This window comes from Oncorhynchus nerka, linkage group LG6, assembly GCF_034236695.1.
Source record: "Oncorhynchus nerka isolate Pitt River linkage group LG6, Oner_Uvic_2.0, whole genome shotgun sequence".
Lineage (NCBI taxonomy): Eukaryota > Metazoa > Chordata > Actinopteri > Salmoniformes > Salmonidae > Oncorhynchus > Oncorhynchus nerka.
In genome coordinates, this window is record NC_088401.1 from 72,134,097 (window position 1) to 72,150,836 (window position 16,740).

Genomic DNA, 16,740 nt, shown 5'->3' on the forward strand with positions numbered 1-16,740 from the left:
AAACAGATGCATCAGTAAAGAGTTCATGCGGAATATTTGACATCCAATAAAACATGACATTCTGTCAAATTGTGTTTAGGGTGAGGTGGTGGACTGGAATGCTCCTATCTGCTATACTCTGTTCTGTACCATACAGTCATCGTTCTGCACAGTGACACTTCCTTTAGTGCTATATTCTCGCGATAAGAACGTCAACCAGTCCTTATCCCTTAATAAAATTCACCCTTGGGATATGTATTTTATTCTTTAACTGTCCCATAGAAATGTAATAACCCATATTCATGAACAGGAATCATAATTATTTACCTGATTGTGGTGTGTTCAAACCATTTCTATTGCAACTCATTTGCTGTGAGATGTGTTAGTAAACCATTTGCAAGGATCTCTCATGAGCTTGCAGCAGTGCAAAATATATGCATGAAAGCCATTTTGGCTCGAATCGTTCACTGTTGGGCGCGTTCGATCAGATCACTTCAGTCAGCCTTCCAAAGTGTCGCATTATGGGGATAAAAAAATGTTCGACTTGCGCCTACATGAGGACTGCATACACTTTGCAAAAGACATGTGACCAATCATTAGGGTGTTTTGTTGACCCACATAAACGTGACCAATAATTGAATGTGATATTTGAGGCTCTTTTCACCAATTGATAGTACAATACACACCTGTATTTACAATACAGTTTGTGAGAATGTGATATGGGGGGTTTGAGACATTCTTATTTCGATATTACAAAGAAAAACTTTTATAAACAATGGCAACACTTTCATGTTGACTGAGCCTCGATGTTAAAAAACCTCATCAATGTCTTACTTTCGGCTATCGAGATGCACTTCCGCCTCTTCACTCTTGGACTGTCGTCTACAATCGGTACTACTTAAACGAGCCCATTCATATCCTGTCGCCTGTTGAGAGCCAAAATGACGTCAATTGCACCGCTATGTTGTCCGCGCGCAATCTTTTGCTGCATTCATGTGCTAGTCGAAACTAAGAAACTCGGACATTTGACTTACTAACTGGTTGTAGTTTATACACGTGCCGCGTTCAACGAATCAGGAGGTATGACATTTCCGAGTTTTGTAGTTCCTACTAGTACATGAACGCGGCATGAAGTGCTGAGGTCGCGTTCCCCTGCTCAGACGTTGCATGCGTTAAAACAATGGTTGCGTGCAACGTCATCGACTGCGTCATCGACTGCCAGATTGCTATAACATATAATTTGGTCAGCTGATACTTCAAATACTTATCCAGGCATTGTAAGATCTGGCAGACGTCAATAACGCATTGGCTGAGGAACGCGCCCAATAGTAAAAGCAGTGTGAGTGAATGGTTTGGTAGCCGCTGCAGTAGGAGGAAGGAACGCGGTTCTACCCCTAGTTAGTCTCTTTCAGTTTCGCCATAAAACAATATATCAGTGTGCCCGTTCTGATAGCAATCGGTGATTTTAGTATTATACTAGGGTATTATTTGAGATAGAAATATTTCGAATAGTTACCCCCGGATAGAGACAGCAACCGCCATTTTAATCGAGTATAACACATTTTCGGTGACAGCGCTAGCACAACAATGGCTCTGAAAAGAATTCACAAGGTAAGAAGGAAGTCAACGAAAAGGCCCAATGTTTCGCAGTTATAATAAAAAAGCGATATATTCTAAGATGTGTTCTATTAGATGTGACATCTGAATGATGTCGGGGTTAAATGTGGTGTGTTTAAAAGCTTGTCACCCACAGTACGGCAAATGGGCTCACGGCCGTGAAGCAATGCGCCTCGGTCGGTGTTCGATCCACATTTTTGGGCCCTCCACCTTTTTGATAACGTTACTATTTTGCCATCTAACGTTAGCTCGTTAGATTAGTAATGTATCTTTATCAAGAGAAGATCAGTGTACTTTACAGATCTATAATCGCATAATTCAAACGAACTGGTTTACATGATAGTCGTTTGATTGGTAGTTAGCTGGCTAACAACATTATTTAGGTAACTAGTTACGTAGCTAGCTATGGCTAATTCAGTCGGCGGCTAACGTTAGTTGTCTGCTAACTATCCAGTCAGATTTCTAGCTAACGGTAGTTATGCTAGCCATTAAAATATATTTTCATGTTTTATGTCCCACAAATCCAGGAATCACTTAGCTAACTAGATAAAACATGACGAATGCAGCTAGCTAGCGCCTAACTCCATATATCAGCCTTCCACTCCACTAACTTCACAGATTTAAATGGGGCCCCGAGAAACGGTAGTGAGCTAACGTTAACTGTCTAGTTAACAAGATGAGTTCTAGTTTTATTCGCACATTAGTTAGCTACATAATGCAGCTAGCTAGCTAACCAGTTAGTTGGATGTTTACTAGATGGTTAGATCACCCGATGGGCTTTTTTTATTCCATGTAATTGTCAGTCATCACTCATACTTTTAATCTAGATGCAATGCGTGACAGTTAGCTAGCTAACATTGGGGCATTGTTAACAAGCTAAAGTTATGGATTCATTACTTTTGGTAGTCATGTTGACAAAATATGTCCAGCTAACGTTAGTAGGTACCAGGCAATCCCAGTAATAGCTGCCATGATGTTGACTAAATACCATAGATATCTCAGGTGTGACTTGGGAAATGTTTTGTTGTTGTTGTTTTGTTTAATTCGTTCATTTTCGATTACCAAAAGCTCAGTAGAATGAAATTGTGAGATCAAGCAGTTATCTAACAACATTTTACAGTTTTTAGGTGTTCTGTTGTTAACTCTGGTGTCACATTACTAGTGAGGGCATGATGTATAGAGGGCATTCTTGGTGGGTGGGTGTATGTGTGGTTTATTGATGAACAGTCCATTTGAGCTGTTCAATAGAACTTGATTGATATGGACAACTGGCTGCCCCTTAACATTGTGAATAATCAAGTTGTTGTATACCAAATATGAGGAGTATACCCCCTGTGCCCTCAGAACAACCTCCATTTGTTGGGGCATGGACTCTACAAGGTATCAAAAGTGTTCCACAGGGATGCTGGCCCATGTTGACACCAATGCCTCCCACAGTTGTGTCAAATTGGCTGGATGTCCTTTGGGCGGTGGGCCATTTATGATACACACGGAAAACTATTCGGTGTGAAAAATCCAGCAGCGTTGCAGTTCTTAACACACTCAAACCGGTGTCACTGGCACCTACTATCTACTCAAGGCTAAAAAATCCTTCTTTAACCTGGATTTAACAGATTACATCAAGGCATCATAGCTTTCACTTGGATTTACCTGGCCAGTCTGTTCTTAATGTTTTGTATACTCAGTGTATGTATTGGTCTATAGGTGCATACGTTCAAATAGTATTGTCATTGCTAACCACTTACTCCTGTTTCTCAGGAGTTGAATGACTTGGCACGGGACCCCCCAGCCCAGTGTTCAGCAGGACCAGTAGGAGATGACAGTAAGTAGCTCCTCATCAGGCAACACAACAATACTATGACATTTCAGGCTTCCAACGGTCTTGTAACAAGCAAACAAACAAGTAGGCTAGATGCAGATAGTTTTCCTAAATGGTGGTGAGTCTGGTGGACCCTGGTTTATTAAGAATCTCTCAGTCAACCAGAATCACAGGAAATCTGGACTGCATATAAAAATAATCATAAAAATGTTGTTGTTGTCACATACACTGGATAGGTGCAGTGAAATGTGTTGTTTTACAGGGTCAGTTATACTAGTATGGCACCCCGGGAGCAAATTAGGTTTCACTTTTGGTGTTGGGCCAGGTACCAGGAAGTCTTTGCAATCTAATAATTATTTCTGGCTCCAGTAGGGTTGGTGAGATGTCCATCATAGCCAGCAGCAGCATGACACTCTGTCACTGCCTTGCCATATTGGACCTGACCAGTGACCACCATAAACAGTATATTGTCAATTAATTGATCAGATTGCACATGTTTCCCTGTATCTGACAAATGACCAAAAAACAAGTCATTTTAACAGGATGGGAATTCATTTGTATGGAATGACTGGTTTTCATCAAGCTGTCAGCTCCAGAGAAAGCTTCTCACTCTAATCTGGTTCAGGTTATTAATCAATCTACCAGGGTGTTTACATACACTACAGGAACAAGATCATCCACATGCGTTGATCACATTTTTACTAATACTGTATTATTTAGTCGATTGGTTGATCGTTGGATATCGGTCGCTGTCCACGGTTCTGAAACTCATCAGTGCACTCCTAAACTGCCGCCTTTTCCTAGACCATGTTGCTGCACAACAGCAAAGTTATCCAGCATATTGGTGTTGAGAACAATGTGGTGGTGGCAGCAGCAGAGTTGGGAGATGTTACAACAGCCCTTACCTTAATTTTTTAAGAAAAGTGAGGAGGGAACCCCAACTTAATTAGGTCTATAATCAATAGCCTAACTACCCCCTAATAGCCTAACTACCCCCTACCCCACATGTTGGATAAACAATTTCACAAATTCGGCTGTTTTTCATATTTTCTATGCTGTAATGAAGGCGTTACACATTTTTCATTAGAACAGCCTCTCTGGTATTACTTCTAATTTATTTAGTGTTCACGCTGTTCCAAATTGTCCAAAAATTATAATAACCCTCCTTTCTCTTGACCTTATTGTTATTATGATCATTATAATAAGAAGAAATGACATTATCATTGGTAGGCTTAGTACAGCAGCCTTGTATAACCACCATCGAACTGTGGGCCTAAGAGCACATCCTGTTTAGTCTTAATACTGTAACTTATTTAGGCCTATATTTCAATACTTCTCGTGCATTCGGAAAGAATTCAGACCCCTTGACTTTTTCCACATTTTGTTACATTACAGAAGGCTGACAGGAGAATAAGGAATCTAAAAAAGATTTTTCCATCAATTTAATTCATCTTCACACCCCATAATGACAAAGCAAAAACAAGTTTTCACTGTCATTTTGGGGGTATTGTGTATAGATTGATGGAGGGGGTGTTTTAGGGTAAGGCTGTAATGTGAAAAAAGTCAAGGGGTCTGAATTCTTTCCGATGGCACTGTATCTATCAGTCATTCATCCCTTCATGTCATCACACCGCATACGAGTCATTGATCAATCAAGCATTATAGTTTTAAAATAAAATGACAAAGCGACCCTTGAATAATTAGCATAAACAATAAATAAGCTGCTCCATTTTGGAAATTGCATTCACGAATGAATGTGACTTTTTTATGTCTTTGCTGTAATAATGGCTTTACAAAAAAGGCGTTACCACTGACTGTTACGCTTATAATTTTAGCGTTTACATTGTTCCAAACGGTCAAAGATTATATTGTAATCTAACAGCACCCGTTTTGCACACATAATATACCCACAGCTCTTACCTTTACCTTTTTGATCTCCAGTATTTTCCACAACTAGTCAAATTTATTCCACACTTCTGACTTCCCCTTTTTCCTCCTGAGCAACCAGTAAACATTTTCACCCCATTAGAGTTTATTTGTGACGTCCTCTGCATCCATTTGACTGTTGTGTGTTTGGAATTTGTGATTATGATAGGACCTCTATACCAGGCGGTGTCAGAGGAAGACCCTAAAAATTTGTCAGACTCCAGCCTCCCTAGTCATAGACTGTCCTCTCTGTTACCGCACGGCAAGCGGTACCGGAGCACCAAGTCTCGGTACAAAAGGCTTCTTAAAAGTTTCTACCCCCAACCCATAAGACTCCTGAACAGCTAATCAAATGGCTACCCAGACTATTTTAATTGTTCCCCCCACCCCCTCTTTTACGCTGCTGCTACTCTGTTTATTATCTATGCATCGTCACTTTAACTCTACCTACATATTACCTGGACTAATCGGTGCTCCCGCACATTGACTCTGTACCGGTACCCCCTGTATATAGCCTCCTCACATTGACTCTGTACCGGTACCCCCAGTATATAGCCTCCTCACATTGACTCTGTACCGGTACCCCCAGTATATAGCCTCCTCACATTGACTCTGTACCGGTGCCCCCTGTATATAGCCTCCTCACATTGACTCTGTACCGGTGCCCACTGTATATAGCCTCCTCACATTGACTCTACCGGTACCCCCTGTATAAAGCCTCCTCACATTGACTCTGTACCGGTACCCCCTGTATATAGCCTCCTCACATTGACTCTGTACCGGTGCCCCCTGTATAAAGCCTCCTCACATTGACTCTGTACCGGTACCCCCTGTATATAGCCTCCTCACATTGACTCTGTACCGGTGCCCCCTGTATATAGCCTCCTCACATTGACTCTACCGGTACCCCCTGTATAAAGCCTCCTCACATTGACTCTGTACCGGTACCCCCTGTATATAGCCTCCTCACATTGACTCTGTACCGGTACCCCCTGTATATAGCCTCCTCACATTGACTCTGTACCGGTGCCCCCTGTATATAGTCTCCTCACATTGACTCTGTACCGGTACCCCCTGTATAAAGCCTCCTCACATTGACTCTGTACCGGTACACCCTGTATATAGCCTCCTCACATTGACTCTGTACCGGTACCCCCTGTATATAGCCTCCTCACATTGACTCTGTACCGGTACCCCCAGTATATAGCCTCCTCACATTGACTCTGTACCGGTACCCCCTGTATATAGCCTCCTCACATTGACTCTGTACCGGTACCCCCTGTATATAGCCTCCTCACATTGACTCTGTACCGGTGCCCCCTGTATATAGCCTCCTCACATTGACTCTACCGGTACCCCCTGTATAAAGCCTCCTCACATTGACTCTGTACCGGTACACCCTGTATATAGCCTCCTCACATTGACTCTGTACCGGTACCCCCTGTATATAGCCTCCTCACATTGACTCTGTACCGGTACCCCCAGTATATAGCCTCCTCACATTGACTCTGTACCGGTACCCCCTGTATATAGTCTCCTCACATTGACTCTGTACCGGTACCCCCTGTATAAAGCCTCCTCACATTGACTCTGTACCGGTACCCCCTGTATATAGCCTCCTCACATTGACTCTGTACCGGTACCCCCTTTATATAGCCTCCTCACATTGACTCTGTACCGGTACCCCCAGTATATAGCCTCCTCACATTGACTCTGTACCGGTACCCCCTGTATATAGTCTCCTCACATTGACTCTGTACCGGTACCCCCTGTATATAGCCTCCTCACATTGACTCTGTACCGGTACCCCCTGTATATAGCCTCCTCACATTGACTCTGTACCGGTACCCCCTTTATATAGCCTCCTCACATTGACTCTGTACCGGTACCCCCTGTATATAGCCTCCTCACATTGACTCTGTACCGGTACCCCCTTTATATAGCCTCCTCACATTGACTCTGTACCGGTACCCCCTGTATATAGCCTCCTCACATTGACTCTGTACCGGTGCCCCCTGTATATAGCCTCCTCACATTGACTCTGTACCGGTACCCCCTTTATATAGCCTCCTCACATTGACTCTCTACCGGTACCCCCTGTATAAAGCCTCGCTACTGTTATTTTACTGCTGCTCTATAATAATTTTTTTACTTATCTATTTTTTACTTATTTTCCTTAACTGCATTGTTGGTTAAGGGCTTGTAAGTAAGCATTTCACTGTAAAGTCTACGCTTGTTATATTATACACGTGACAAATCAAATAAAAATTCTGCATTGCTTGCTGTTTGGGGTTTTAGGCTGGGTTTCTGTATTGCACTTTGTGACATCAGCTGATGTAAAAAGGGGTTTATAAATACATTTGATTGATTTGATATAGGTCAGGCCCTATTGGTCACGTGCATGCAATGCATACATGTGTCACATAAAGAGAGCAAGGTTTGAGGGAACAGGGAATGGTTTTTCCCTAAACAAATGAGGGATTTCGTTAACAGACCTTTCCAGTCAGAAATGGCTGTAATTATGTTACAGCTTCAGCAATACGGACAGCCCGATGAACACTGTTGATGTTCTGTGGTGGTCGCTGCAGCAGGGAGGAGAACGAAACAATGGGTCAGTCACTCGCTGTCTTTTTATTTATTTTTTAAATATATTTTTATTAAACAGCACAGCAAGTCTGAGCCCGTCACAATAAAATCAATTGCGGTCGGACTCCTTTTTAGTCATTTGTGTCTCATTTATTTCATCAAATAGTGCGCTTAAAGCATCAGACTAGCTTGGTGCATATAGTTGATTTGATAAAACACATAGGATATGTCTGTATGGAAAAATACACACAAAATAAATTCTACTAATTGATTTGTCGAAAGAACAAAGATTTTAGGGGACAGCCCTAATCCATACCCATTGGATGTAGTAATCACATCTGACTGGCTGACTGAGCTAAACGACTACCCCGTAGCACTCACTTCCATCATCATGAAGTGCTTTGAGAGACTAGTCAAGGACCATATCACCTCCACCCTACCTGACACCCTAGACCCACTCCAATTTGCTTACCGCCCCAATAGGTCCACAGACGACGCAATCACACTGCACACTGCCGTAACACATCTGGACAAGAGGAATACCTATGTGAGAATGCTGTTCATCGACTACAGTTCAGGATTTAACAACATAGTACCCTCCAAACTCATCATCAAGCTCGAAGACCCTGGGTCTCGACCCCGCCCTGTGCAACTGGGTACTGGACTTCCTGACGGGCCGCCCCCAGGTGGTGAGGGTAGGTAACATCTCCACCCCTCTGATCCTCAACTCTGGGGCCCCACAAGGGTGCTTTCTTAGCCCTTTCCTGTACTCCCTGTTCACCCACGACTGCGTGGCCATGCACGCCTCCAATTCAATCATCAAGTTTGCAGACAACACTACAGTGGTAGGCTTGATTACCAACAACGACGAGACGGCCTACAGGGAGGAGGTGAGGGCCCTCGGAGTGTGGTGTCAGGAAAATAATCTCACACTCAATGTCAACAAAACAAAGGAGATGATCGTGGACTTCAGAAAAACAGTAGAGGGAGCACCCCCTTATCCACATCGACGGGACAGTAGTGGTGAGGGCAGCAGCTCCTTTTCAACCTCAGGAGGCTTAAGAAATTTGACTTGTCACCAAAAGCACTCACAAACTTTTACAGATGCACAATCGAGAGCATCCTGTCGGGCTGTATCACCGCCTGGTACGGCAACTGCTCCGCCCACAACCGTAAGGTTCTCCAGAGGGTAGTGAGGTCTGCACAACGCATCACCGGGGGCAAACTACCTGCCCTCCAGGACACCTACACCACCCGATGTCACAGGAAGTCCATAAAGATCATCAAGGACAACAACCACCCGAGCCACTGCCTGTTCACCCCGCTATCATCCAGAAGGAGAGGTCAGTACAGGTGCATCAAAGCGGGGACCGAGAGACTGAAAGACAGCTTCTATCTCAAGGCCATCAGACTGTTAAACAGCCATCACTAACATTGAGTGGCTGCTGCCAACATACTGACTCAACTCCAGCCACTTTAATAATGGAAACATTTTTTACATCAATTTATCACTAGCCACTTTAAACAATGCCACTTCATATACTGTTTACTTAACCTACATTACTCATCTCATATGTATATACTGTACTCAATACCATCTACTGCATCTTGCCTATGCCGTTCTGTACCATCACTCATTCATATATTTTTCTGTACATATTCTTCATCCCTTTACACTTGTGTGTATATGGTAGTTGTTGTGAAATTGTTAGGTTAGATTAGTAACTGATAATAAGAAGATTGTGGGAGCTGTACTGTTAGATTTCAGTGCAGCCTTTTTATTTATTTATTTTACCTTTTATTTAACTTGGCAAGTCAGTTAAGAACAAATTCTTATTTACAATGATGGCCTAGGAACAGTGGGTTCAGGGGCAGAATGACAGATTTGTACCTTGTCAGCTCGGGGATTTGAACTTGCAACCTTTAGGTTACTAGTCCAATGCTCTAACCACTAGGCTACCCTGCCACCCCCTTGATATTAAATCAAAGTTTATTTGTCACGTGTGCCGAATACAACAGACCTTACAGTGAAATGCTTACTTACAGGCTCTAACCAATAGTGCAAAAAAGGTATTAGGTGAACAATGTAAAGAAATAAAACAACAGTAAAAAGACAGGCTTTATACAGTAGTGAGGCTACATTAGACACCGGAAATGTCAGGCTGATTGAGGTAGGATGTAGATGTGTGTAGCAGTTTAGCTTCCATCCCTCTCCTTGCCCCTACCTGGCCTCGAACCAGGGACCCTCTGCACACATCGACAACAGCCACCCTTGAAGCATCGTTACCCATCGCTCCACAAAAGCCGCGGCCCTTGCAGAGCAAGGGGAACAACTACTTCAAGGTCTCAGAGCGAGTGACGTCACCATTTCACATTAGTTCCATATGGTTAAAGTGACTGTATATATGATGAACAGAGAGTAGCAGTAGCGTAAAAGAGGGGTTGGTGGGTGGTGGGACACAATGCAGATAGCCCGGTTAGCCAATGTGCGGGAGCACTGGTTGGTCGGCCCAATAGAGGTAGTATGTACATGAATGTATAGTTAAAGTGACTATGCATTTATGATAAACAGAGTAGCAGCAGCAGCGTAAAAAGGGGTTGGGGGGAACACAATGCAAATAGTCTGGGGAGCCATTTGATTACCTGTTCAGGAGTCTTATGGCTTGGGAGTAAAAACGATTGAGAAGCCTTTTTTGACATTAACCTGCTGTTGGGAAGTTGTTTTAACAACCTGTGCCATATCATTCAGAGCTATTCATCTAATATAACTGAGGGTTTTCTTTAATGTCAAACATGTAGGGTGTGGTGTACTGCAGGGCAACTCTCTAAGCCCGCCACTCTTATTTCTATTTCTACCAATGACCTGCCACTGGAATTAAACAAATCCTGTGTCCATGTATGCTGATTCAACCATATGTGTCAGCAACCACAGCTAATGAAGTCACTGAAACTCTTAACAAGCAGTTGCAGTCAGTTTTGGAATGGGTGGCCAGTAATAAACTGGTCCTGAACATCTCTAAAACAAAGAGCATTGTATTTGGTACAAATCTAGACCTCAGCTGAATCTGGTAATGAATGGCGTGACTATTGAACAAGTTGAGACTAAATTACTTGGCGTTACCTTAGATTGTATGTGCGTATATATATATATATATAAATTTAAAAAATTCCAATGATTGTAAAGAGGGTGAGAGGTCTGTCCATAATAAAGAGATGCTCTGCTTTTTTGACACCGCACTTCAAGAAGCAAGTACTGCAGCCTCTAGTTTTATCTTATCTTGATTATTGTCCAGTCATATGGTCAAGTGCTGTAAAGAAAGACCTAGTTAAGCTGCAGTAGGCCCAGAACAGAGCGCCATGTCTTGCTCTTCATTGTAATTAGAGGGCTTCTGTAAATACCATCCATGCCAGTCTCTTGGCTAAGAGTTGAGGAGAGACTGACTACATCACGTCTTCTTTTTAAAAGAAATGTCTTAAAAATAGTCAACTTACGCACACACCCACCAGACATGCCACCAGGTGTCTTTTCACAGTCCCCAAATCCAGAACAAATTCAAGAAAACGTACAGTATTATATAGAGCCATTATTGCATGGAACTCCCTTCTCATATTACTCAAGTGAACAGCAAACCTGTTTTTTTTTTTTTTTTTTTTTTTAAGATGAAGCAGCACAACGCCTCTCCTCTATTTAACCTAAATATTTTGTGTGTATGTATTATGTAGGCTGTGTGCCGTTTCAACATTTTATGTAGTTCTGTTATTGTCTATCAATGTTCTGTGTTTTGTGTAGAACCCAGGAAGAGTAGCTGCAGCTTTCGGCAACAGCTAATGGGATCCTAATAAAATACCACATGAACACAACCACTAGCTGTAATCCTCTGTAGCAAGCCGTGCGCAAGCACAATATAACATACTTTCGCTGTTCTGAGACCTCTTCTCGTCAAATAGGCTAACGTCTGAGATTACGCAGTGTTTACTCAAATTCCATTTATTGATCATAATAAGATATGAAGTTCAAAGCCATTTAACAAACTGAGTGGTTCACTCAGACAAGTGTCAAAGGCCATCTGATATCTTTTTGATAAAGTATATTGATATTACTCTTATCAGAGAATATGGTGATGAAGTGCATTGGCTTATCGTACCAGTGTTGTCTCTAGAAAACTAAGTGATTCCACTGTTTGTCTGCCTGCTTGAGAATCACTAGTTAACCACTCTCTGGCAACCATCTGATCTGATATGTACTAGCCCTGCCCTGTGCCATCCATGTTGTACAAGGTAGACTAGTTGTTGTTTTGAAAGGAAAATGTGACATATTTTGAGCTTTTGTCACCCTTGTCCAAAACTTGTTTTGGGCTTCTAACATCCCAGATAGGCTAGAGTCGCAACCTGGGTCTTTCAAATAAAATGGTTGTATAATGGTCCTAAACTCTTATTCCTTATATATTTTCTCACATTTCCCCATTTTTACTTCAGGATGGTATTGTTGCATTTGTTTAAAGTGTTCTGAAGTTCTAGTTCTTAGTTGAGCGCTTTACATTCATTCTTCTCTTTAGATGGCATTTGGCCACTCCCCTGTGTTTAGGACGGATCACGGCAGCAATATAACAATTGCTTTAATACAAATATCCATTTGCTTAACTACTGCACTGACGTCATTCATGATGTCAATAAAAAAAAATGGTACTGCTGGAATGGTATTATAAGTCATATAGAATGAATATCCAGCCCCACCCTGTGCTTTGCCTCATCCTGACTTCACAGCATTCAACACTCTCGCTACACCAACTACGTCTGACGGTTTCACTGCTCTCTCTTTCAGTGTTTCACTGGCAAGCCACGATAATGGGACCTGTAAGTACTGTGACGACAATCAGTCATTCTCATAAATGAGCTTTTATTACTTTCTACAGTACAGTGTATCTCACCATGATGACATTCTCCTAATGACCTGTGAAGCTCTAAGATTGAATTGATACTAATGGTGCTGAATCTTCTACTCTAACAGAACGACAGTCCTTATCAGGGTGGGGTATTCTTCCTGACTATTCACTTTCCCACAGACTACCCCTTTAAACCGCCAAAGGTGAGCCAGAAATACGTGTACACACACACACACACACTGAATTTACAGACGACATCCACTTGTCGTAGTCAATCATACAGGCATTTGTTTGAACGTGTGTTTTATGTGATGGCTGTAACTGCGTGGTTTCGTGATGCTCCCTTTCTGTACCCTTCATCCATTTGAGTTATTTCTTCCTCCTCTTAACCACGTCCATTCTGTTTGTTTCTCTGTGTGTGCAGGTTGCGTTTACCACGAGAATCTACCACCCAAATATCAACAGCAACGGCAGCATTTGTCTGGACATCCTGCGATCACAGTGGTCTCCCGCCCTCACCATCTCCAAAGGTACACCGTACAATACAGTAGATGGAAGATGTGAATAAAACCGCTTTGTTTTTATTTCACTTTAACGTCGTGAAGTATGAATGGGGGAGGGGGGTCTGTTTTTGTAACTCTTAAGTTCAGCTCTCCTTCAGTCCTAAACCAATAACAGGACCTTGACCTCTTCCTTTTAGTTCTCCTGTCAATCTGCTCTCTGCTGTGCGACCCAAACCCAGACGACCCCTTAGTACCTGAGATCGCCCGCATCTACAAGACGGACAGGGAAAAGTGAGTATATAGCTTCAGAAAATGGTGTTGTTTAGGATGACCTATAACCTCGTGAGTCCATGTGGTTAATATAGCAGGATCTTCTTAGATCCTTTAGATAATCCTCTGGTTATTGGTCTGTATGCTAAAACTTTTGAACAGATAGTAATCTGGACTCTACTGTATTCAAGAAGCAGAAATTCACTATTTTTCTCTGCTTCCAGGTACAACAGAATAGCTCGGGAATGGACACAAAAGTATGCAATGTAGTGTTGGTGTAGAATCATGACCAACCACCTCTACAGCTAATGTTAGCGGAGCTTTAAAAGTAAAGAGAAAAAAATGAAAAAGATCTTGTTGGTTTCCATTGGAGTGCTTTCTTTGAGCCACATCTCCCCTTAACCAGAGCACCTGTAAACTCCCCCCCTTCACGACCAATCCACCCACCTCGGCCTCTCCACCCAACTTAACCTGGCAGCCATGGTGTACATATTCTCAAACTGCAGTCGTACCCCCCTTGTGCTCCTTTCATACCCACCCCACGCTCCCCTCCTTATTCCTGGTCATATTCCTGATGCAGGCTGGGCTGTCTAGGGCCCTACCTACACCCTCACTCCAAATGTTCTTCATTCTTAAAGCATTCCTTATCTGTATGACTTGGGGACTGTTCCTTTCTTTTTTGGGGGGGGGTCTGAAATTGGGGGATTTTTTTTTTTACTCTACCTTGTTTTCTTTCCTGATCTCCCAGCTATATAGGCATGATTTCAGGAAAGCGTTTCACATGTTGAGCCGGGGACACTCGTGTGTTTTGTATAAAATCTAGTAAGGAATTATTTTAATCATAGCAGGCTATAAAATGGAAAACTGTTATGGCCTTTTCGTCTGTTTCTCTTGAATTATATGAAAGGACTTGAATTTATCCACTCTCCCCCACTATTGCCATAAGCCTAGATTGTTCCTTGCACACACACACACACACACACACACCCAAACTCAGTTTCTCCAAGACCACCACCTTCGTTACATTCACAAACTGGAGGTTTTGGACGAGGTATTTAAAGAAAGTTTTCTTAGTTTAACCTGTTTTATTTCCCTATAGGTTGCATTTTTGTTATTGTTGAAATTCGAGGCTAACATCTTCAGGCTTGGGCTCTGGGTGCGAGGACAAAATGCTCCTCACACAAACAAACTCTGTATATTAAATTACCTGAGAGGCTCTTTGAGCTTTGTGTGTTGATTAAACTGTGTAATAAAAACCATGACTCAAGCTTCCACTGAGTTTCAAACATCACTTGCTAGAGAGAAGGATGGAAGACCGCAACTGGTTTTGCTTCATGTCTTTCAATATTTTTTCCCCTGCTAAATTAAAAGGGGGAAAATGCATATTAAGGGGTACCATGGCTAATGTGGCCCTAATATGTCAATCATTTTGTAATGTAAATACATTTTGCTCTGAAATGCTGTGACTTTATACCACTTGCCTTACAAAAATCTGCCTGTCAATACATTTTATCACATCTTACATAAATAATATGTTTCACATTAGACTGAAAACGTGACAAATAACTGCTTCATTTTTGTTTTACCAATATTTCATAATGTTTATGTAGTAGCTTATGTTTTTTTTTCTTCTCCAAAACATCTAAATAAGTTGTCTGATTATTGACAACCTACAGCAGACTTCATCAACTGTATTCAGCTGGGGGAACCACCCCCTGAAAAATCTGAATTCCAAAATATATTATTTTAAAAATCACAAGTAGTGCACTGGGCCTTTTACTAGCATTAGCGGCGATATAAACTCAGCAAAAAAAGAAACGTCCTCTCACTGGCAACTGTTTATTTTCAGAACATTTAACGTAAATATTTATATGAACATAAGATTCAACAACTTTGACAAACTGAACAAGTTCCACAGACATGTAACTAACAGAAATTGAATGTGTCCCTGAACAAAGGGGGTTTAAAAAATAAGAAAAAAGTAACAGTCAGTATCTGATGTGGCCACCAGCAGCATTAAGTACTGCAGTGCATCTCCTCGTAGACTGTACCAGATTTGCCAGTTCTTACTGTGAGATGTTACCCCACTCTTCCACCAGGGCACCTGCAAGTTACCGAACATTTCTGGGGGAATGGCCCTAGCCCTCACCCTCCGATCCAACAGGTCCCAGACGTGCTCAGTGGGATTGAGATCGGGGCTCTTCGCTGGCCATGGCAGAACACTGACATTCCTGACTTGCAGGAAATCACGCACAGAACGAGCAGTATGGCTGGTGGCATTGTCATACTGGAGGGTCATGTCAGGATTAGCCTGCAGGAAGGGTACCACATGAGGGAGGAGGATGTCTTCCCTGTAACGCACAGCGTTGATTGCCTGCAATGACAACAAGCTCAGTCCGATGATGCTGTGACATCGCCCCAGACCACGACGGAACCAAATCGATCCGGCTCCAGAGAACAGGCCTCGGTGTAACGCTCATCCCTTCGACAATAAACGCAAATCCGACCATCATCCCTGATGAGACAAATTTGCGACTCTGCTATGAAGAAGTATTTTTGCCAGTCCTGTCTGGTCCAGCGATGGTGGGTTTGTGCCGATAGGTGACGTTGTTGCCGGTGATGTCTGGTGAGGACCTGCCTTACAACAGGCCAACAAACCCTCAGTCCAGCATCTCTCAGCCTATTGCGGACAGTCTGAGAACTGATGGAGGGATTGTGTGTTCTTGGTGTAACTCGTGCATTTTTTTTGCCATCCTGTACCTGTCCGGTAGGTGTGATGTTCGGATGTACCGATCCTGTGCAGGTGTTGTTACACGTTGTCTGCCACTGCGAGGACGATCTGCTCTCTGTCCTGTCTCCCTGTAGCACTGTCTTATGCGTCTCACAGAACAGACATGGCAATTTATTGCCCTGGCCACATCTGCAGTCCTCATGCCTCCTTGCTGCATGCCTAAGGCACATCCATGCAGATGAGCAGGGACCCTGGGCATCTTTCTTTTGGTGTTTTTCAGAGTCAGTAGAAAGGCCTCTAGTGTCCTCTAAGTTTTCATAACTGTGACCTTAATTGCCTACTGTCTGTCTGTAAGCTGTTAGTGTCTTAACGACCGTTCCATAGGTGCATGTTCATTAATTGTTTATGGTTCATTGAACAAGCATG

The 16,740-nt window shown here is 42.6% G+C and overlaps 1 protein-coding gene across 1 annotated transcript; it reads left to right on the top strand.

The window, feature by feature from the left end:
* The first annotated feature begins 1,300 nt into the window (after positions 1-1,300).
* ube2d2 (ubiquitin-conjugating enzyme E2D 2 (UBC4/5 homolog, yeast)) lies at positions 1,301-14,850 on the top strand. Its single transcript, XM_029647339.2, has 7 exons — positions 1,301-1,590; positions 3,355-3,418; positions 12,750-12,781; positions 12,936-13,013; positions 13,235-13,340; positions 13,511-13,604; positions 13,808-14,850. The coding sequence occupies exons 1-7, from the start codon at positions 1,567-1,569 to the stop codon at positions 13,851-13,853; spliced, it is 444 nt and encodes a 147-aa protein (XP_029503199.1). The 5' UTR covers positions 1,301-1,566; the 3' UTR covers positions 13,854-14,850.
* The last annotated feature ends 1,890 nt before the right edge of the window (positions 14,851-16,740 follow it).